General features: G+C 39.2%; 1 protein-coding gene across 1 annotated transcript in view; it reads left to right on the top strand.

Moving 5' to 3' along the window:
- ABCB7 (ATP binding cassette subfamily B member 7) overlaps positions 1–22,901 on the top strand; it is a 66,540-nt gene that overhangs the window by 31,653 nt on the left and 11,986 nt on the right. Inside the window, exons 5-13 of the mRNA XM_039489783.1 lie at positions 5,403–5,535; positions 6,000–6,268; positions 7,362–7,450; positions 7,543–7,630; positions 9,844–10,018; positions 16,982–17,139; positions 17,702–17,865; positions 18,034–18,163; positions 18,635–18,806. Of these exons, the coding sequence (XP_039345717.1) occupies positions 5,403–5,535; positions 6,000–6,268; positions 7,362–7,450; positions 7,543–7,630; positions 9,844–10,018; positions 16,982–17,139; positions 17,702–17,865; positions 18,034–18,163; positions 18,635–18,806 (1,378 nt within the window). The remainder of the gene's footprint in view (positions 1–5,402; positions 5,536–5,999; positions 6,269–7,361; positions 7,451–7,542; positions 7,631–9,843; positions 10,019–16,981; positions 17,140–17,701; positions 17,866–18,033; positions 18,164–18,634; positions 18,807–22,901) is intronic.

Here is a 22,901-nt window from a genome sequence, read left to right as displayed (position 1 = left end):
CATTATGTTAAGTGTAGACCTGTTTCACTTTGTCCACTATAAACTTGTTTGCTTCCAGAGAACTTATATCGTTAGAATGGGTATTTTGTAAAGGCCAGTTGTTTGGAGTGGGAAGGCAGGGAGGCTTGTGGGTTTTCCCAATTTTGTTCCTTTTGAAATGTTCAAGTTCAGTGCAACTCAACCACAAAACTAAGTAGGCAAGGTTGCATTGTGGCTACTGAAGAGCCTACAGTTACAGCCTATCTCTGTCCCTATTTCAGGACTGGGTTGCTTGTCACTGGAAAAATTATCTTGTTTTTGGTTCTTTTCCCTCTTCACATTTCTTGGTTTTAAAGGCTTATATTAAATGCTACTATAAAAATAATTATTTGTGCAGTTCTTTGATTGGAGGACTAAAAGGGGCTGACAGGCAAAGATCTGCTCTGAGGCTAATAAGGCCTTTTTTCAGAAGTATTGTTATGTAGAACTTCGATATGTTTTATATTCTGAATCTTTAAAACATCTAAACTCAGTCTTCGGGTGCAACAGGGAGAGGTGGGAGTTCCCTAATAAATAAAATATAATACATTTTAGATATTCTGGATACCTTGCACAAGGGTTTTATGTAGTCGGCATTAATTCCTACACATTTCCTCTCCTAGTTCCGTCTTCTGTTGCCTTGTGTGTTTATTTTGGCTCCTTCACTTTCCCTTTCCTCTTCCTTCTTCTATCTCCCTCTCAGATGCATAAAGTATCCTTAAGAGCCAGATTAAACTCATGGATTTGACAAGAATCCTGTCGCCTCTGTCAAATCTGCAGTTTTTTGGCCTCTTGCTCATGGACTCAATATGCATTATTCATGAGCTGGAGAAGTCTTTCACACTATCTGTATTTCTACTGACTGTTAATTTTCCGTGTTTGGGGGCGGGGGGAAATGGTTTGGCTAAAAGGGCAAGGAACAGGTGTTGCATGCTGATGGACCTTACAAATGCATGTTACTTATATCTGCCTCATAAATCAGTTTTGCATATGGTCCCCATTATAGTAGTATCTGAGCACCTGCTGTTGTTACCTGGAGTCAGATGGTCTCCTTAACCCCTTTCTTCGGAGATCTTGTTTGTTTTTTGAGAAGTCTGAAGTGAAATATATTTCAACATTAATTCCCTGTCCCCTGCTGTGGAAAGGAGAAGTTTCAAAACCCTCAGTTAGCTTCAAGTAGCCCATAATTTCTGTCCTCCTTCCCTGTTTCTAAATCTATCTTGCAGCACTGTATCGCAGCAACCGTTCCTCTACGAGGGTTGGTGCTGTTTCTGCTCCTTGTGACCACTAGCGGAGTTGTCATTGAAGTGCAGAAGTGGGGGAAAGGAGGCCTTCAAGCTTGTCGAGAGATAGGTGATCAAAGCTCATTCACCTGCACATAGCACTTTGTGCTGCCACTTGACCACTGTACTGACTGTGTTCAAAATTTTCTGGGTACCAGACTTGACTGATTCCCTATCTGGTGTGTTGTATCCTATGCTCTGCTTTTTATACACAAACATTACAGACCTCTTTAGTATTGCAGACAGCTCCAAAGCTAATTTATAACTAGATAGAAATTTCAAGTTAAATAACTGTTCCAACATTGTGTCTAAGTTATATAGACTTATATGTGAAAGAAGAGTGAACCTTGGACTGTTTTTATCAAATTACTTGCTTGATCTCAGTTGTTCTCCCATCATCATCATCTATTAAGAAAAGAACAATAGAATGTACAAGATACAAATGTGACTGTCTCTGCCCTAAAGAGCTTACAATCTAAGATCAAGAGAGAAGACAGGATGCACTGGGGACTGGCTAGGAGGAAGTAATTTTGATTTATTTATGTTAATGCGAAAAACCTCAGACTTCTGTTTTGTATGCTTTTCTGTTCTGTAGATGATGCTGTGCTGCCTTTAAAGTAAAACAATCTTATTTTAAAAACATTTCAACCTTATTTATAGTTTTCTAGTTGAGTATTAACTGCTACCCTGAAACTTGTGCTTAATTGTACAGTTCTTACAGGCTCAAATTAAACAGCAGTATAAAAAGGGGTGACTTTATTGAAGCAAATGAAGTCACACCTCCTTATACCATCAGTGAATTTGGACCACAGCTTTTATTTCAAAATTTGTATGGTAAAAATATACAGAGTTCTATGAATGCTTGGGTTGAGTCCTTTAATAAGAATTATTCTCACTAGTTTTACCATTGTGTGAAAGCTTGACGTGTGTACATTTTCCTTTATAAAAATAAAATTAATAACCAATCTCTTTAAAAAGAGATGTTTCTAAAGAGTATACTATTTGAGAGTGATGCAAGAAAAGAATTCTGTAGGAAGACTCTACAGTTTTTTCCTGAGGGATCGATCCCATAGGTGGCATTGGCACTTGTAGCAATGCAAAAGTTCAGAGAACATATAAAGATTAACTCATCTGTTTATCTGGTATAGCAGGCCTCTTTGGTACAGAATATCCAGGTTCATTTAGAGCTTTTGAATTCTGTGCCAGCAAATCAAGCCTACTAAAGGGGTAGATGAGTTTTGAAATTTAGTTCCCATTATGTGAACATGATCTCATGTTGGCTTACCACACTGAGAAAAGACCTGTTTTAATGACACACTCTGTGTGTGTGTGTGTGTGTGTGTGTAATCCTAGTGAGATTAACAAATTTCTTTATCTAAAAACAAAACAAAAAAAACCCAAATAAGGTGATGTGAATATAGACTGAGTTGATTATGAATGAAATATAATACCGTGCTGCCTTATTCTTATTCAAGTTTCACCCTCAGGGAGTCAGAACAATGGTAACCTGAGGCACACCTTTACATTTTATTAAAACAGTCTTGTCGGGTTGAATTACTGTATATTAGTTTGAAAGAATGCAAAATTGTATACTAATCTGTTGACAATTGCAGGTTGAGAACTGCAGTATAAGAAATAAACTGTTTTAGTTAGAAATAGAACTGCAGATATTGTTTTAAGTGTACTTTAAAACATCATAAAGTGTAGCCCATTGAAAAGTAAAATCCTTGCAGAGGGATTTGTGAGAATCTGCAGCAAATCAGGGCAATCTACATTACAATACATTTCTTTTTTACTGAATAGGGTCTCCCAGGAAAACCTGCATTTTACAGCGGTGGTCATCACTGTAACACAGATGGTATAATACTGTACCTTATTAAAAACTAAATACTACAGAAAATTGAGTTTCAAGACAAGTAACTCCAAAGGGAGTAACAATATTTTTTTATTTTTCTGAAAGGTATATGTGGAAATTTGGATTCCAAAACTATATTTCTATTTTTAAAGCTTCAAAAATCTTTAGCACATTCCCAGTTTCTCAGGGTTTTTTTTTGTTTGTTTGTTTTTTAGTGCATCTAAAGTTTATCTTAACTACAATGACCTGTTTATTCTTTCTCTGCCAGCTACTGGAGAGGCAGTCACTATAGCCATTTGGGAGATATTGTTGGCTTTTTGCATACAAGTTGAGGTTTGCATCTTTATTTTTATGAAAAATTCCACAATTGCAAACTATTGGAAAGGGAGTGACAGTTTCTGATTTGGCGCCCAGTCCTGCACTCCTTACTAGGAGTAAGGAGCTTATCATGAACAAGGACTTAAGGATCAGGCCTTCTGTCAGAATTTGCTATGAGCTACTCAATATAAATGCATCTAGATATTCTCTTCTCTGGATTATCTATATCATGCTGTATTTTAAGGGTTTTTTTGCAGTTAAGTTTTAGGCAAATTATGGTTCCTTTTTTAGAAGTAAAAATAAAAACCCATACAAAATTCCTTGAAATAATTTTCCTTGAATCCTATCTCAAACTGGCACCTTCAAAGCTCCATTTTCTTCCAGTGGGCAAACTTCTATTGTCCTCTTTGCTAACAATTTTTATCATTGTAAACTTTTAGAACATCAGATGTTTTTAGTGCATGTTATAAAAACCTATTCTTAAACTTGTGCTGCAGTGCGATTTTATCCCTTTTCACTGAAAACTTTAGTGTTCATTGCTTGGATGTCTAGTTAGTCTGTACAGTCCCTAACACAATGGAGCCCAATCAGGATTAAGGCCTCTAGATGCTGTTATAGTACTAAGCATTTGGGGTGGAGAGCTGGAATTTTTGTAATTGAAGAGGGGCTGGTTCACTTCATTTACAAATCACCTCTTCTGATACTAACTAGATAACACACTGAGAGTTGATAGGTGATCTACCTGTAAGATTAATTTGTTTTTCATTGCCTTTTTTTTTCCCGTGTTGCAAAGCATCTATGCAAAGTCAGTTCATTGTAAAGGTATTTTAACATCTGGTGTATGTTAAAGATATTGAGTTGTAAGCCATCTGTTCAGTTGCTAAGAAACTCATATATCTTAGTTTGAAACCTTCATTGTTAAAAACAATTTAAATCCCTGAAGAATTTTATCAGTTGGAGATAAAATTAAGGCTGTTGACAGTAACATCTTTATAGTTGGTATAAATGAATGGTATAATAATGGAACATTAACAAGATTTGGGATATTTGTTTTCTTAAGCCTTACAGAATCTTCAAGTTTTAGCTCATAATGTATGCAAGTGAAAATTCCTAAGATAAATCCTTTATCAACTTAACCTGCCTTCTTCTTTCTTATGTGTACAGCAAATTCCTTTGTTTTCCCCCTCTTACAGAATATTCAGTAGCGTACCATATATGCTATGATTTGAATATTTCATGTTAGACTGACATGTTACGTAATGCATTTGTAGATTGTAAGGGAACTATGTTACATTACTGTGGAGAATAGTTAGATTAACCTAGGTAAAAAGATAAAACTTTGAAATCACCTTGAAAATTGAGAGCACCATCTAAATAAGTAATATTACTGTTGGACAAGACAAAGGGCTGAGCTCTCAACTTTGTTTGAAGTCGGTGGGAATTTCAGGTATTTAACACCTCTCAGAAACTGGTCCAGAGTTAAGTTTTTTTTATCAGTAGCTCACTCCACTGACCAGTTCCACTGTTTTACCTTGCAATAGTGGTCGCTAAAATCCTTTAATGATCTTTCATCTCTTAATGACACTGTAAATGTACACTGTGCAGTCTTGATACTTTATTGTGTCTCAGTCTTGCCATTGTTTGAGTCTTTATAATGAATTCAAGTGTTTTTACAGTGAACCATTTAGTTAGGATGAAAGCTGATATTTAAAAGGAGCCAGTGAGAAGCATGAAGTAACCCTTCTATCTTGGAAGTTGAAACTTCCTAATGCAGAGAATATTATTTTTGAAATCAGGAGAGCCATCCCACTGGCACTAAGTGGTTAATAACCAAATGCAATAATTGTAGTTAATTCAAGGGAAATGTGTATACTTTATAAATAAACATTTTAGTGCATCCTAGGTAATTGCTGTTTTTATGCTTTTAGGGCATGAATATAGTGGTTCCCTTCATGTTTAAATATGCAGTAGACAACCTCAACCAGATGTCTGGAAACATGCTGAACCTGAGTGATGCACCACATACAGTTGCAACCATGGCAACAGCTGTTCTGATTGGCTGTAAGTGTGATTCCTTAATCTGTCGACAGGTGTTGACTTTCTTCAGTAAGGTTTTGGAATATTAGAGCTCATGACCTTTTTAGCGGTTAAGCATTGGGGATGGTTATTCTAATATTATATTTTCCTACTTTTGTTGATATCCAGCCTTCTGTGGCCTTAGTTCTGTTACTCCAGTTCTGAAAAAAATGCTGCTTATAGAAATTATTTCCAATAATAAATCCTCCTCTAACAAGTTGACCCACCCCAGTAGGTTTACACAAACAAAAGCCAAATTAAAAATGAATAAACCCCAAAAGTACATGAAATCTTGGAGCAATAAATGCTATGATTTACCCGTTGCATAAAAGCTGTCGTATACAGGGGAGGAACAACATCTTAACTTGTCATGTTTATTTATCAGGGCAGTTTTGGAGTTGAGTAAAATAAGTGACTTTAAAAAATATTCTTTTATTATCCTCCTTCAGATGGTGTGTCAAGAGCTGGGGCTGCCTTATTTAATGAAGCGAGAAATGCAGTATTTGGGAAAGTAGCCCAAAATTCTATCAGAAGGATAGCAAAGAATGTCTTTCTCCATCTGCATAACCTGGATTTGGGTTTCCACCTGGACAGGCAGACAGGAGCTCTGTCAAAAGCTATTGACAGGGGAACAAGGGGTATCAGCTTTGTGCTGAGTGCTTTAGTATTTAATCTGGGACCCACTGTATTTGAAATGGCGCTTGTGAGTGGAATTCTGGTAAGTGTTTCTTTTTCATGAGGCATCCTGTAAATTGGAAGGATCATGTCTCACTTTTTGGGAATAATATCTAACATTTAAGTTTTTTGCAACAAAACGTACTAAATAAACACAGCATTTGCAAGGTAACTGTACTGAAAACATAAAGGAGAGCACACTATCAGTTTTAAACGTAGCTATTTTAAACTTGTTTATTTTAAGCTAACTTTAGGTACAATACATGCCTCTGAATACCCTTCTAATTTGTCGTTTTTACAGTCACATTTATATGATTTTTTAAAAATGTTTTCTGTCTCTCCTGTTGTATGGAAAAACCCACAAAGTCAAAAGAGCAAAATGACTATACATAAAGTTGTGTCAAATGCGTAAAGTAAACAAACTGAATGAATATAGGAAAAAACCTATGAGTTTTCAATTTAATTTTTAGCCCTTTGTCTTCACTAGTATTTTTTTGTATGTGTTTTCCCTTATCTTGGATTATTACATGAATATTTGATTCTACACCTTACAAACATTTTTGTTTAAATAATTTGATTAACTGTTTCAGCCTAGAAAGTTGTGAATTTCTGTCTTGCTGTCATTTGATTATCCACCCTGCCAGAGACGCCAGCCTTGATACCCCATTCATCTGCTTCTCTCGCAGCCTTCTACAGCCTTTCTCTCTCACTGTCTCCAAAAGCTATGCATACTAAGAGTGGGTTGCAGTGGGAACATCCTTCCAAGGCCGCTACTCTGTCAATCAAGGCTCACCTTTTTTGCAAAGCCTTCAAGAAATTTGCAAACTAAGACACTTAATTACTTTGTTCTATTAAGACAAAAAGTTTTAAAAGCCCTTCCTTACCATTTTGTGCACTAGCCCTTGCTGAGTTGTTTCATTATCTTATTGATGTTACATCTGTCCTTCCTTTGCCAACTCCCTTCCTGTTACCCTGGTTAGATCAAGCCTGATATTATTTTATAAGCTGTTCAGGGCAAGGGCTGTGTCTTTTAATCTGTTTTGGGAGGGACCTACCCAACTTTTGGATGCTGTGATACTTTTGAAATAATATTGGTGTACTAAGTCATACTGACGATTAGCATTTTTTCCCTCCAGTATTATAAATGCGGTGCACCATTTGCATTTGTAGCTCTGGGGACACTCGGTGCATATACAGCATTCACGATAGGAGTTACACAGTGGAGGTAAGGCATTCCTCAAAACTGGTCAGGATTCAAAGATTATACTTCTCACTGCAACCAATACTCTTCTGACTGTGAAAACCTTTATTTTACAGGACTAAATTTAGAATAGAAATGAACAAAGCAGATAATGATGCAGGTAATGCTGCAATTGACTCGCTGTTAAATTATGAAACTGTGAAGGTAAGACTTTAAATCTCTTTTTACCATCTTGAACACTATGGTATACAATATAATTACCCACTAACATCTATATATTCAAAGTGAGTTTAGGGATGTTCAGTTTGAGAGAGCAACTTTTAGTATCAACCCCTGTTCCCTATTCTCCTTCATTTTTTGGCTTACAATATCCTCCACTTTTTGGAACTGCAGCTCCATTTCCTGATAGTTGCACTTAAAACAGTATCTAAATTGTGAATGATAAAGTCTGGTGAATAACTTATTCCAGCTGTTCCCCAATTTTTCCTGTCTGTGGAGCACTTTTGTAAAAGAGAGATCCTCGCATGGATTATGTCCTGTCATAATCCCCCAATGCATGGACCTCAAATGTGTTATGCCAGGCCTGCACAACTCGTAAAGCGGCGAGGGCCATATTACTCCAAAGAAAACAGCTGAGGGCCGAAACCCCCCGGCCCCGTGGAAACACCCCGCCCCAGCGCCACCCAGCCCTGCAGAAACAAAACCTCCTTCCCCAGCGCCGCCCCACCAAAACAGCTGTGGGCCAAAAAGGAAGGTTGGGGGTGGGGAGGTGATACTCGATTTTAAATCAGCCAGGGGCTCCCAGCTGAAGAGGTGGCTGGGAGCCCTCAGAGGCAAATTAAAGGGCCCGGGGCTCTGGCGGCTGGGGGAACCTGGAGCTTTGCAGGGCTGGGGCAGGGATTTAAAGGGCCCAGAGCTCCTGCCACTGAGGGGAGCCCGAGCCCTTTAAATCCCAGCCCCAGCCCATCTGCTGGAGCCGTGGCCGAGATTCAAAGGGTTCTGGGCTGCCTGCAGCCACGGGGAGCCCTGAGCCCTTTAAATCTCAGCCGCCGCCGGGATTCAAAGGGCTCTGGGCTGCCCGTGGCAGCGGGGAGCCCTGAGCCCTTTAAATCTCAGCCGCGGCCGGGAATCTCTGCGGGCAGCCCAGAGCCCTTTGAATCCCGGCCGCGGCTGAGATTTAAAGGGCTCTGGGCTCCCCGCGGCTGCGGGCAGCTCAGAGCCTTTTGAATCCCGGCTGCGGCTGGGATTTAAAGGGCTCTGGGCTCCCCGTGGCTGCGGGCAGCCCAGAGCCCTTTGATTCCCCAACGCGGGGCGCACAGTGAGCCTCCGCGGTAGGAAGACTACTGTGAAGGGACATGAAAACCATTGGTAGTCCATGGACCACAATCTGAGAACTAGATGCCCAAGCTAATTTCTAAATTGATGTGCAAGAAATGGTTCTTTGGGCATTTGCAGAAGCAGAAAGCTGGCTTGGGGGAGGCATGTTATTTTTTGGTGTTCACTTCCAGCCGAGGTGAAGTGAGGCCATATGGTCACACATTCAGACCAATAATATGTTGTAAAAACATAGTTCTCTTAAAATGGATAATGGTCTAAACTAGGTAGTGTGAAAACTATGTGCAGGGATTGACAAATCCATTCCTCAGTGACAAGTGGGAAATTTTCATTAGTGAGTACTTGAGCCTAAAACGATGATTTCTGCAAAATTTTAAACTTTTGTTAAAAACAAAACAAAAATCTCCTATCCTTTATGGTTGCAAAAATCATCTTCTGAATGTAAACCATTTTGATGGTGTCTTTCTGAGACAGCAGATGGACAATACTAGTGCATGTGTGTACTGTTCCTAACACTGTACCTCAACCACAGTATATGCATGAAAAAGAGTAAATAGCAGCAGTGAAAAGGGACCGGCACAGATTCCTGTGAGCAACCTTGAAACTGTCCAGAGTTGTATCAGTTTCATGCTTCTACTGCTTGGGAAAGCTATAAGTAGAAAGAGAGACAAGTAGCAAAGTGATCTGTGGAGAAGGACCCATCAATGGAGATTGGATGAGGAGTAAAATCATGAGGACCTTGCCATCCTCACAGCATTAGGGAAGTTCTGGCAGATAGAGAAGATGGTCAACCAACACAAAAGACGAAGCACTCGAGCTAGGTCCCGGAACAGCAGTCTGGTGAAGATGCCAGGTGGGCTCTGGTCTTTGCACCAGGTCTTGCTTATTGGGCTTCTGTATCCTCACCTTTTGGATCTATCTCTGGGTATTAGGTTTAATCTCCCACCGAGTAGATAGCTAATAAATTTTTGAAGCCCTGACTGATGTAACATGTTACAATTAATCTTCTGTTTAGCTAAAGTACACTGACTCTAGTACAATTTTGAGAATGTCACAACTTTCTACCTTTATCTATCTTGTAGTATTTCAATAATGAAAAATATGAAGCCCAGCGATATGATGGATTTTTGAAGACCTATGAAAATGCCTCACTGAAGACTACCTCTACCTTAGCTATGCTGAACTTTGGGCAAAGCGCTATATTCAGCATTGGCTTAACAGCCATTATGGTGCTTGCTAGTCAGGGAATTGTTGCAGGTAATTGATCTGACTCCAAGTAAAATGCAAGTTCCCCTTTCCGTTAATAATTGAACTGGATTAAAGTATTTTGGAAAGACTGCTGTAATTTTAAATTCTTGTTGTTTTGGGGGTGGATGTTTTGGTTCTATTTTTTAGTAACGTTTTCTTTTAGTTTTTCTCTTTTTCATGTAGCTGACATTCTAAGGCAGTGGTTCCCAAACTTTAACAACCCTCAAACCCCTTTCACTAAAATGTCAAGTCTCCTGAACCCCCTCCTAAAAATGAATATTTCCAGGGATTTTCTCCCTTACCTGAGGATAAAGTATAAAAGCAGTGATCTTGGAAGTATAACATTTGTTTTTATGACATGCTTATTACACACTATTTATTTATCATTACAGTATTTTATTACATTACGAAAACGGCAACACTCTTCCAAGATCTCACTTTTGTAGCTTGTATCACTTTGAATAAGCCTGTTATAAGACAAGGCCCCTAGGTTTAATCAAGGAGTATCAGATGTGAAACAGCAGGAAGGTATTTAAGAAGCCAACTCAAAGAGTTCCTCCTACACAACATTCAGGTCTTGAGCAGTCCAGGCAAACAACGCACGTTACAACAAAGCTTAAACTTGTTCTTCATAATAATTTAAAAAACAATACTAGCTGCCAATTTAATTTTAAAAACAGCAAAAAAATACCCACCTCCCTTTCCATTTCCTGTAAGGAGTCTTGAAGTTTAAATCTCCTCAGTGTGATAGATATGCTTGCTTTGATCTGCATAGCTCTTGAAAGTCCCCGGGGCTCCAGGCTGCTGGCCCTGTGCTGCCTGGGATCCCTAGGGACAGCTCTGTCCGCCATTAGGGAATTTTTTCCTGAGAACCCCATGTAACATTTCATGAATCCCTGGGAACCACTGTTCTAAGGCCAGGTCTACACTTGGGGGTGGAGAGGGGGAGGGAATTGACCTAAGATACGCAACTTCAGCTACAAGAATAGTGTAGCTGAAGTCAACGTATCTTAAGTCGACTTATCTTGCGTCCTCACGGCACGGGGTCGACTGCCTCCGCTCCCCCGTCGACTCCGCTCCCACCTCTCGCCACGGTGGAGTACAGGAGTCGACGGCAGAGCGATCGGGGATTGATCACTACCCTCCAATCCAGCAGGTAGTGTAGACGTACCCTAACTGAGCTGTCCTAGCCAGTAGTAAAACAAACTTATAGAACAACGTAAAACTTGGCTACAGGATAACATAAGATAAATTATGCTAACCTGTATTAATGGACTGCAGGCATTTTGAACTAAATGTAATTTTTTATCACACGTTGGTTTTGACTTCTGTCAGTGATTTTTTTAATTCAGTTTATCCCACTTTGTTTAATTCCTTTTGTTGGACATGGACATGATATCTAGCATTTGATTGCTGGGATAGTGGGTGGGCATTTGCCTTCTCATCTGATACCATTGTATCTTCATTCAGTCATGTATGTGTGTGGTAGTGAGAGACCTGTGCTTTAGAAACTGGTTCTTTTTAAAGGAGGAGACCATATTATACTTGCAAATTCACTGACTCTAGAAGGTGAATAATCACTTGCATCTGTGACATTCTTAAAGTTAAATACAAGTATTCTGCAATTTAAAAAAAAAAGCCCAGTCATCTGGAGTACTAACTGTATGAAAACGCTGTTCTGTTATGTTGTTTACAGGGCAGCAGAAGCTTTCCATCTAATTGTCAGAATCTTGCTCCATTGAAAATTATGTCCATTAATTTAAATGTTAATTCTCTGTTAGTGCAGTTCACACTTGGGGGGAAGAGGGAGAGATCTTTTCTTGGACCTCCAGTTTGAGTTTACAGAAAAATCATAGAATTATAGGACTGGAAGAACCTCGAGAGGTCATCTAGTCCAGTCCCCTGTACTCATAGCAAGACTAAATATTATCTAGACCATTCCTGACAGGTGTTTATCTAACCTGCTCTTAAAAATTTCCAATGATGGAGATTCCACAACCTCCCTAGGCAATTTATTCCAGTGCTTAACCACCCTGACAGTTAGGAAGTTTTCCTAGTGTCCAACATAAACCTCCCATGCTGCAATTTAAGCCCATTGCTTCTTGTCCTATCCTCAGAGGTTAAGAACAATTTTTCTCCCTCCTCCTTGTAACAATCTTTTATGTACTTGAAAACTGTTATGTCCCCTCTGTATTCTCTTTTCCAGACTAAACAAGCCCAATGTTTTCAATCTTCCCTCCTAGGTCATGTTTTCTAGACCTTTAATCATTTTTGTTGCTCTTCTCTGGACTTTCTCCAATTTGTCCACATTTTTCCTGAAATGTGGCACCCAGAACTAGTAATGAACAGTACTCCAGTTGAGGTCTAATCCGCGCAGAGTAGAGCAGAAGAATTACTTCTCATGTCTTGCTTACAACACTCCTGCTAACGCATGCCAGAATGATGTTTTCTTTTTTTGTAACTGTGTTATACTGGTGACTCATACTTAGCTTATGGTCCACTATGACCCCCAGATCCCTTTCCGCGGTACATCTTCCTAGGCGGTCATTTCCCCTTTTGTATGTGTGCAACTGATTGTTCCTTCCTAAATGGAGTACTTTGCATTTGTCCTTATTGAATTTCATCCTGTTTACTTCAGACCAGTTCACCAGTTTGTCCAAATCGTTTTGCATTTTAATTCTATCTTCCAAAGCACTTGCAACCCCTCCTAACTTGGTATCGTCCAGAAACTTTAAAAGTGTACTCTCTATACTATTATCTAAATTATTGATGAAGATATTGAACAGAACTGGACCCAGAACTGATTCCTGCGGAACCCCACTCGTTATGCCCTTGCAGCATGACTGTGAACCACTGATAACTATTCTCTGGGAACGGTTTTCCAACTAGTTTTGCACCCACCTTATAGTACTTCCATCTAGGTTGCATTTCCCTAGTTTGTTTATGAGAAGGTCATGCGAGACAGTATCAAAAGTTTTACTAAAGTCAAGATATACCATGTCTACTGCTTCCCCCCTAAGCACGAGGCATGTTACCCTGTCAAAGAAAACTATCAGGTTGTTTTGACATGATTTGTTCTTGACAAATCCATGCTGACTGCTGCTTATCACCTTATTATCTTTTAGATGTTTGCAAATTGATTGCTTAATCATTTGCTCCATTATCTTTCCGTGTACAGAAGTTAAGCCTACTGGTCTGTAATTCCCTGGGTTGTCCTTATTTCCCTTTTTATAGATTGAAAAAGGGAAAATATAGTGCCAGTCTTCTGTCTTCTATGACTTTTCAAAAATAATTGCTAATGGCTCAGATATCTCCTCAATCAGCTCCTTGAGTGTTCCAGGATGCATTTCAGCTGGACCTGGTGACTTGAAGACATTTAACTTGTCTAAGTCATTTTTAATTTGTTCTTTCCCTATTTTAGCCTCTGATCCTACCTCATTTTCACTGGCATTCTCTATGTTAGATATTCAGTTACCACCAACCTTCTTGGTGAAAACTGAAACAAAGAAGTCATTAAGCACTACTGCCATTTCCACATTTTCTGTTACTGTTTTCCCCCCCTTCTTGAGTAACGGGCCTACCCTGTCCTTGGTCTTCCTCTTGCTTCTAATGTTTTTGTAGAATGTTTTCTTGTTACCCTTTATGTCTCTAGCTAGTTTGATCTCGTTTTGTACCTTGGCCTTTCTAATTTTGTCCTTATATACCTGTGGTGTTTGTTTATATTCATCTTTTGTCATTTGACCTAGTTTCCACTTTTTGTATGATTCTTTTTTGAGTTTCAAATCATTGAAGATCTCCTGGTTAAGCCAGAGTGGTCTCTTGCCATACTTCCTACCTTTTCTACCCAATGGGATAGTTTGCTCTTGTGCCCTTAATAATGTCTCTTTGAAAAACTGTCAACTGTCTTCGATTGGTTTTCCCCTTAGACTTGCTTTCCATGGGATCTTACCTGCCAACTCTCTGAGTTTGGTAAAGTCTGCCTTCTTGAAATCCATTGTCGTTATTTAGCTGTTCTCCTTCCTACCATTCCTTAGAATCATGAACGATATCATTTCATGATCACTTTCGCCCAAGCTGCCTTCCACTTTCAAATTCTCAACCAGTTCCTCCCTATTTGTCAAAATCAAATCTAGAACAGCCTCTCCCCTAGTAGCTTTCTCGACCTTCTGAAATAAAAAATTGTCTCCAGTACATTCCAAGAACGTATTGGATAATCATGCCCTGCTGTGTTATTTTCCCAACAGATGTCTGAGTAGTTGAAGTTCTCCCATCACCACCAAGTCCTGTGCTTTGGATGATTTTGCTAGTTGTTGAGAAAAAGCCTCATCCACCTCTTCTTCCTGGTTACGTGGTCTGTAGTAGACCCCTACCATGACATCACCCTTGTTTTTTTATCCCTTTTATCCTTACCCAGAGACTTTCAACAAGTCTGTCTCCTATTTCCATCTCAACCTCAGTCCAAGTGTATACATTTTTAATATATAAGGCAACGCTTCCTCCCTTTTTTCCCTGCCTGTCTTTCCAGAGCAAGCTGTACCCTTCTATACCAATATTCCAGTCATGTGTATTATCCCACCAAGTTTCTGTGATGTCAACTATGTCATAGTTGTGTTTATTTACCAGTATTTCGAGCTCTTTCTGCTTGTTCCCCAGACTTCTTACATTAGTATATAGACATCTAAGATACTGATTTGCGCCCCCCACCCCCAGTTCTGTCTTGTCTCTCTTTTATCCCTGCTATAACAGCCCATGCTCCCCCCCCAAATTCTGACCCTTCTCCCAGGTCTCCATGTTTTTCACTTTCCTGTGGGCTTTGGTCACCTGCCCCCTTCGAACCTAGTTTAAAGCCTTCCTAATATTTGCATTAATGTATTTTTATAAATTGTACCAATAGTTTACATTGAAATGAAATATTTTATAGTGGGCAGGGAAATTTTATGCATTTCTAAGGGTGAATTAACTTATGCTGAAAACCTCCATTTATTATTATAAAATCCACAGACCAGGGCTTCGAAGCTGTGCTCTGGCTCCGCTCCCGGCAAAAACCTGCAGCTCCACTGCTCCGGAGCTACACCGCGCTCCAGCTCTGGGCTCCGCTCCAAAGCCCTGCCACAGACAATGATGGTTCTAAGACCTGTAGTTGGAAAAGTAACTCATGTTGAATGTACTGTCTTTTCTAGGGATTCTGGGCTTCTCTAGGATAAATAAGTTCATGGAAAGACATGGGTATAATGGAGACATATCACGGATAAGTTTTTGTACCCATCAGTTGCTCATCTGTGCTCATTCATTCTGAGACAATACTAGGGCTATGTATACGCTACCACTTATGTTGCTCAGGGGTGTGAATAGGCCACCTCGCTCAGTTTCTCCTACCAACATAACTACTCCCCCTCGTTGGTGGTGGATTAATTAAGTCGATGGGAGAGCTCTCTCCCATCATCTTAGATCGGCTAGGCATAGCCTAGCCCTGTGTTTGAGAAGCCCTTCTCTCGAGGTAGATCCTGTACCCGATAGAACTGTCTAGAGTCATTTAGTGTTATGGCACATGCTGGTAACTATTAGTCTAAAGAATCTGACATTTAGATAGAAAAAGATTTAGTAGGAAATATAACTTAACAGTACACTTGTAAATCTTGCCTTTCATAGTATGTACTGAAGAATTACAAAAATATGACGATTCTATTTATTGATGCATATGGCTTTTTGCTGGGAATTTTTTGTTACTGAAAATATTTTTTAAAAGGGAAAAATCCTTTGTTAGGTTGACTTGTCCATCCCTTACCCATGCAAGATTGTTTCCCCACACTATGTACTGTACTCTAGCACTTTGTCTTATCTAGTTTTAAATGATTCTAGTGAAGCTCCACCACTAGTCTCAGAAGGCTATTCCCCAATCTAATAGAATCCCAGTACGGAAATGTTTCTACATATTTTATCTTTCTTTACTCATTTCCATCCCTCACACTAAACAATACCTCTTCTATCTCAGATAAGATGGAATAACTATTAAATACTTGTAGACTAACATGGCAGCAGAATGACCCCATTTGGTCATTATTTTAGTTAAGCGGAACTAAAATATCTCAGGCATAACAAAGCACCAGAATGATGGGGTAAGCAAAGATTTCTCTTGACATGGGAATCCTTGGGTGGCAAGTGCTGGCATATCTTCGTCTGTTTGCCTGCCCTTCTTCCCACACATAAGGGATATGCCAGAGGAAGGAAGGCAGTGTTGTGGAGTGCACAGCATTGTGACAGATCCTTGGCTGGTGCAGTGTCTGGCTATTGTAACCAGTGTAACGTAGGCCAGCTCCCAGCTGGCCCAAAAACAGGGGAGTGGAAAAGTGGCTGGGAGCCCTTTCCTGCCCATTCTCCTCAGCCAAGTGTAAATTCAGAACATCTGAAGATTGACCACTTAGTTTTTCCTCACCAGTCAGGCCTGTCTGTCTTGTTCTTTGAATATCTTCCTGCTCAATGTATTTGGTACTGAGTTCCTCATAGTGTCACACAGTATCCTAGGTGTGGTCTCACCAGAGCCACATAGAAAATTAATGTTCCCTCTCTGGTCCATGAAATGGTGCCCTTATATCTAGGTTCCATTGGTTGTTTCTTATCTATATTTCTAAGGTCTTTTAGAACCCATTGAAAAAAGAGAAACAGTGGAGTTTGCAGCATCTCCTGGTCTAGAATTTTCTGTGATTTTACAACTATACTATCTGCCTCTTTTTTTCCAAATAATTTAATATCTTAATGAAATCAGCATAAGTGACGACTGTGGCACTTCACTGGACAATCTGTTCTCCTCCAAGAATGACTTTTCTTTTGTGTTGTTAAACAGTTGTGTCCTATTATAAATGTGGTTTAACACAGACAATGCTGGATTTCACACTAACAGCCCTAAAATATTTATGTGCCATCCTGGTAAAATACTTAACATAAACGCTGTCTCTCCCTTATCTTTATTTTAAGGGAACTTGACAGTTGGGGATCTGGTAATGGTGAATGGACTGCTATTCCAGCTTTCTCTACCGCTTAACTTCCTGGGAACAGTGTACAGAGAGACTAGGCAAGCTCTCATCGATATGAACACCTTGTTTACACTGCTCAGCGTAGACACAAGAATTAAAGTAAGTAATTTAGAAAGTACTTTAAAAAAAGTTACCAAGTACTTCAGCATAATAGGGTATTTTTTCCTGGCAATGTTCTCACTTCATCCTCTGTTACCTTTCAGGGCTAATTTCTATTTTACAAGGAGATACTGTGTAAGGAAGCTCTGTTCATTCTATGTGTTCAGTGCAGTTAGTAGAATAGCTTTTGCTTTTAACTTGCAGAGCCTTTTAGTAAGAGAGAATGTTATTTCACAGAGAAGCTGTCTTGGTATTGAGATTTTTTTGTTTTAGTGTTTGCACCATGTTCTAAAGTCTTTTAGTTGTAATTAATGATGCAGAATTTATTATGCAAAAAAGCTGCCTAAAAGCTGAATGATCAGAAGGGAAATTTTTGACCTTCAGGGAGGAGAGGAATGAAATACCATCTTCACATGTATGGCTGAAATAAATAATTTTTAACTTGTTAAAGTTAAAGCATCCGCCTTTCACTTTTTGAATTAGGAAATTGACTGTTAAGCTTGTTGAGCTGTTTGAAATACATTCGGGGCAGTGTGTAAAGTGGCACTCTTTTTTTTAATAGGATAAAGAGCTGGCTCCACCGCTGCACATCACACCACAGACTGCTACCATCACCTTTGATAACGTGTATTTTGAATACCTTGAGGGGCAGAAAGTCCTTAATGGAGTGTCTTTTGAAGTCCCTGCAGGAAAGAAAGTGGCCATTGTAGGAGGTAGTGGGTCAGGGTGGGTAAATGGACTGTGCCAAATTCTGCATCATTGATTGGAGTTTGAAAATATGATTTGATTCTGCTTCGGCAATTATTTTTTTTCTGTGATACTTTTATATTGATTGAGCTTTACAAATGCTAAACTAAAATTTAACCTTCATTTCAACCCATCTCTCAATTTTAGAAAAAGCACAATAGTAAGATTACTATTCCGCTTCTTTGAACCCCAGAAAGGAAATATTTATGTTGCTGGTCAGAATATACAAGACATCAGCTTGGAAAGCCTGAGGAAGGCTATAGGCGTTGTACCTCAGGTATAGTGTTTTATAATATCCCAGATGTCCTTGATAGTGTAACTTTTGATATTCAGAAGCTCTGGTTCAAATGGAAGACAAGGTTTGCACAGTTGTGTTGTCAGGCTTAATTTGAAAGTCTCTGTTGCTTCAGTATTTCAGGAGCCCTTGTAACTTTAATATTTGAAACATCAAGGAGATGTTACTACTGGAAATGAAGAGGTTTCTTGTATGATGTTTTACATAGTCATTAACACTTGTTGTGAGATGGTAAAACTAGAGCATGTATTATAAAAATCTTAATGATTTCACTCAAAATACATTTTATCTGTTCAAGATATTGAAACATCTAATTACATTTTCTCAGAAACATTTTTCCCTTAAGGGCTTAGTGGAAGAGTATAAACTAATCTGTATTGATTTTTTTTTCCAACCTGCACCCATGAAGTATCAATCATATTTTCATATTTAAAATACTCTTTACAATTGTAGGATGCCGTTCTATTCCATAACACCATCTACTACAACCTCTTATATGGTAATATTGGTGCATCAGCAGAAGAGGTGTATGCAGTAGCAAAGTTGGCAGGAATCCATGATGCTATTTCCCGAATGCCCAATGGGTACAACACACAAGTTGGTGAACGAGGACTCAAGCTCTCAGGTAAATCCGTGAAGATGTACATTCTTTGCACCCTTTTTGCTAGCTCCAAACTGTGTACACAGTTCACACATCACCCTGAGATGTCATTAATTTGAAGTTCTTAGCTGACATGTAATAAGTGTAGAGTTAAAAATTAATACCAGTGGCTCAAAACCTCTGTATTCTAGAAGGTATTTAAAGGAATATATTTTCAGGGGACATTAAGTAATGTCAGAATTACATAGACTTTTTTCCTTCTAGTGTGATGTGTGGGGGTAGTAGAAGAATATGTATGAATAGAATTGGAATGTCTGATGTGTTTGGTTTGATGGTCTGTGTTCCTGCTTATGTTGTATTGTAGGTTTACACAAGTGTGTGTAGACTTTCCAAGTTTGGATTTTTAAATATAAATGTGCAGCTACTACTTGTTTTGTTTTTTAGTGAGTGCTATTATGAAGTATGTTGGTACCGTATACTGGAAATTGATCCTTTTCATAGTAAAAGGGATTTTATAATTTTATGGTAACTTGCTATTTTGAATTTGAGATAAATTAATACATACACATTGCATTCTGTCATATAACACACCTGATACAAAACCTGAAAGGCAAGGAAATAGAAAGTTAACATACCCTGTGCAGCTCCACCCAGAGACTCGCATCTCACCCAGCAGCACAAGCACCATACACTACAGAGAATGTACCACAACCTTAGCTCAGTAGGGATGCCAGCCTTTCAGCATCACCCTGCCAAAATTCCACCTACCATCTCCATACCACATTCAGACCTATCTCCTCTCCCTTCCCACCACTGCCCCTTCTGTACAGTTCTGTAAAATCACACATATGCATGTTTGAGGAAAGTGGGGGTGGAAGGCTGGCTTCCTTACTGGGACAGGGTTAAGTGGGTGATAGCGAGTGATAGATGACTGACTGTATGGCAGTTAGGAAATGTCTGGATGCCTTACCTTGTTTATTTGTAGGGCTTTTGGGGTGGGTGGATGTAGGGTGGGTTAAGATGTAGAATTTTGTGTTTGTATTGGTGTTTGTGTGCATGCGTACATGTTTTTCATTGAGTGTTTCAACCTTAGCCATCTTTTAAACCTAAAGTTTTATTTGGAAATAAGCTGTTAGATTTGTGCTGAAGACATTGTAAACATTATTAACCTATGAATTGTATATGTTGAATAATGCAAAACTAAAATCCATGTTTATCTTGCGGGATGAAACAATCGTAACAAAAGAATAAATGTTGCATTTTACGTAGTAGTCTGTATTCTTATGGTGCTTACAAATGTTTTATAATGTATAGCTGCGTGGAAGTGGAATGTGGTAGCCATTTCATGAAGTACTCTCGTGCTTATTCTGCTAATGGAATTGATTTTCCTTGGTGGTGGATATTCTGGAAAGTGCAAAGTGTGGTGATGACAAAACTCATAGGTGCCTGGATCCATTTTCTGTTATAGGTTTCAAAGATGTAAGGCAACATCTGCTTCTGACCAAATTCATATGCCCATGTATGCAGCACTGTGTGCATTGTTCTTAAGGTGCATGTTGAAAGAAAATAACTGATCTATTAGATTACTGAGATGATAATGTGGCTATGAAAAGTTCCCAAAGAAGGAAGTGCTTTTGTCCATGACTAAAAGCCACTTGATGAAGTTTAAACTTCTCATATATTTTGTTTAAACTTTAAAGTTAATATCTGAAAACTGGCATATTTGAGCATTTGCCCTATTTCACAAGGAGGGTTTTGGCCTCTTTTTTTAAAATAACTTTATTAGAATAACGTGAAAGTGTGGGGCATTACTGGAGAAGTGGAGAGAAGTAGGTTATCAGAAAAGAGTGATCGCATGATACAGAGGCTATGTGCATAGATGGTTGGGGAGGGCATTCCAGAGGCAGAAGAAAGCACAAAGGCATTTATGGACACTTGAAAGGAAGCAGGATATGATAGCCCAAGGGCTGAGTGAGGGAGTAGAGGAAGACGAGATACAAGCGAGACAGAATGATGTAGAACTTAGCAGATAGGGATAAAAACATTTTGGCCAGTAACATTGTGTATGACTTGCAGGATGCAAGCTGGCTTTATTCTTACACTGTTTTCTCCAATACTGCTAATATCTCAAACCTTGTAACTTCAAACGATGGCCCCACCATCAGAAATGCCATTGTAAAATCAAATTTTGTGTCTTGAAAGACATTTCTCCTATTAGTTATGGGGAGAAGTTCTTGCCTTTCTGACCTTGAGACTCTTGGGCAGAAGCCTTTTTGAAAGTTGAGGAAATATTTACACCATTTTAGACTTTGCACTGTCACCATGGTGATCTTCACTACACACACAACACAAGCTTTTTTGCGGAAGAAGCGCTTAAATTGCAGTGAAAAATGCAATTTTAAAATTATTATTATTGTGGGTTTTTTTTTTTAAGGCTTTGGTGTTGAAATACAAAATGTGTCCAACCTAAACTGCCCTAGCTGCAATTTAAACCCATTGCTTCTTATCCTATCCTCAGAGGTTAAGAACAATAATTTTTCTCCCTCCTCCTTGTAACAGCTTTTTATAATGTCATCTCTTTTCCAGACTAAACAAACCCAGTTTTTTCACTCTTCCCTCATAGGTCATGTTTTCTGAACCTTTAATTGTTTTTGTTGCTCTTCTCTGGACTTTCTCCAATTTATCCACATTTTTCCTGAAATGTGGTGCCCAGAACTCGACACAGTACTCCAGTTGAGGCCTAATCAGCGCAGAGTAGAGCAGAAGAGTTACTTCTCGTGTCTTGCTTACAACACTCCTGCTAATACAGCCCAGAATGATGTTCACAGTTTTTGCAAGTGTTACACTGTTGACTTATATTTAGCTTGTAATTCGCTGATCCCCAGATTCCTTTCTGCAGTGCTCCTTCCTAGGCAGTCATTTCCCATTTTGTATGTGTGCAACTGATGGTTCCTTCCTAAGTGGAGTATTTTGCATTTGTCCTTATTGACTTCCATCCTATTTACTTCAGTTCAGACCATTTCTCCAGTTTGTCCATATCATTTTGAATTTTAATTCTATCCTCCAAAGCACTTGCAGCCCCTCAGAGCTTGATATCATCTGCAAACTTTATAACTGTACTCTCTATGCCCTTATCTAAATCATTGATGAAGATATTGAACAGAACAGAACCGAATCCAGAACTGATCCCTGTTGGACCCCACTCGATATCCCTTTCCATCTTGATTGTGAATCACTGATAACTACTCTCTGGGAATGGTTTTCCAACCAGTTATGGACCCCAACTTATGGTAGCTCCATCTAGGTTGTATTTCCCTAGTTCTCAGGGCCTGCGCTTCCACTAGGCATTTTGCCACCCTTGGCGGAAATTCGGCAGCGGGGGGTCCTTTGGCTCCAGGTCTTCGGCAGCAGGTCCTTTACTCACTTCAGGACCTGCCGCTGAAGTGCCCCAAAGACGCGGAGCAGAAGGACCCCTGCCACCAAATGTTCTGAGGAGGAGCGCTGCCACCTAGGGCAGCAAAAACCGTGGCACCGCTCCTGCTAGTTCTGTTTCCCTACTTATTTACTTCTGACACTAAATTAGGTGAGTATTAGAAAGTGGAAAATAGTAGTTAACATGTGTCATAACTTTTTACATCTGATCAAGGTGCCAGGGAGGCTTAAGGCAATACTTCCAGAAATACTCACTAATTTGGGGTGCTTCAAATGGCACATTAAATTGAACTCTATTGAAGTTGTGTGTGTTCAGCACCTTTCGGGGCCCAACATCTCTCAAATTGGAATCCTTAAAGAGAGGCATTTGAAAATTAGTTGACAATTTCAGGCTTTAATGTTTCAAACTCTTTCATCTGGATTCTGATATAACATGTTTTACTAGTTAGAGCTACATTTTCAGTGTTAATGAAAGTTGTGAAGCCAAACTCCGTCTATTGTGCTGAAAACCCCTTATTACTGAACAGTTATATCCTTGTTTGTTTAATGGACTTGATACACCTTGTCACTAGTTCACTTTTATAGATAAACCTCTGACTTTATGAAGTAGCTCCATTTGAGTACTATCAATGTGATAATGACTTTGAAGTTTCATATTTTTCTGGAATTGTGAAATGGAAACCAGAC

This window comes from Mauremys reevesii, linkage group 9, assembly GCF_016161935.1.
Source record: "Mauremys reevesii isolate NIE-2019 linkage group 9, ASM1616193v1, whole genome shotgun sequence".
NCBI lineage: Eukaryota > Metazoa > Chordata > Testudines > Geoemydidae > Mauremys > Mauremys reevesii.
Note: the sequence above shows the minus strand (reverse complement) of the source record. Positions and strands in the feature narration are given on the sequence as shown.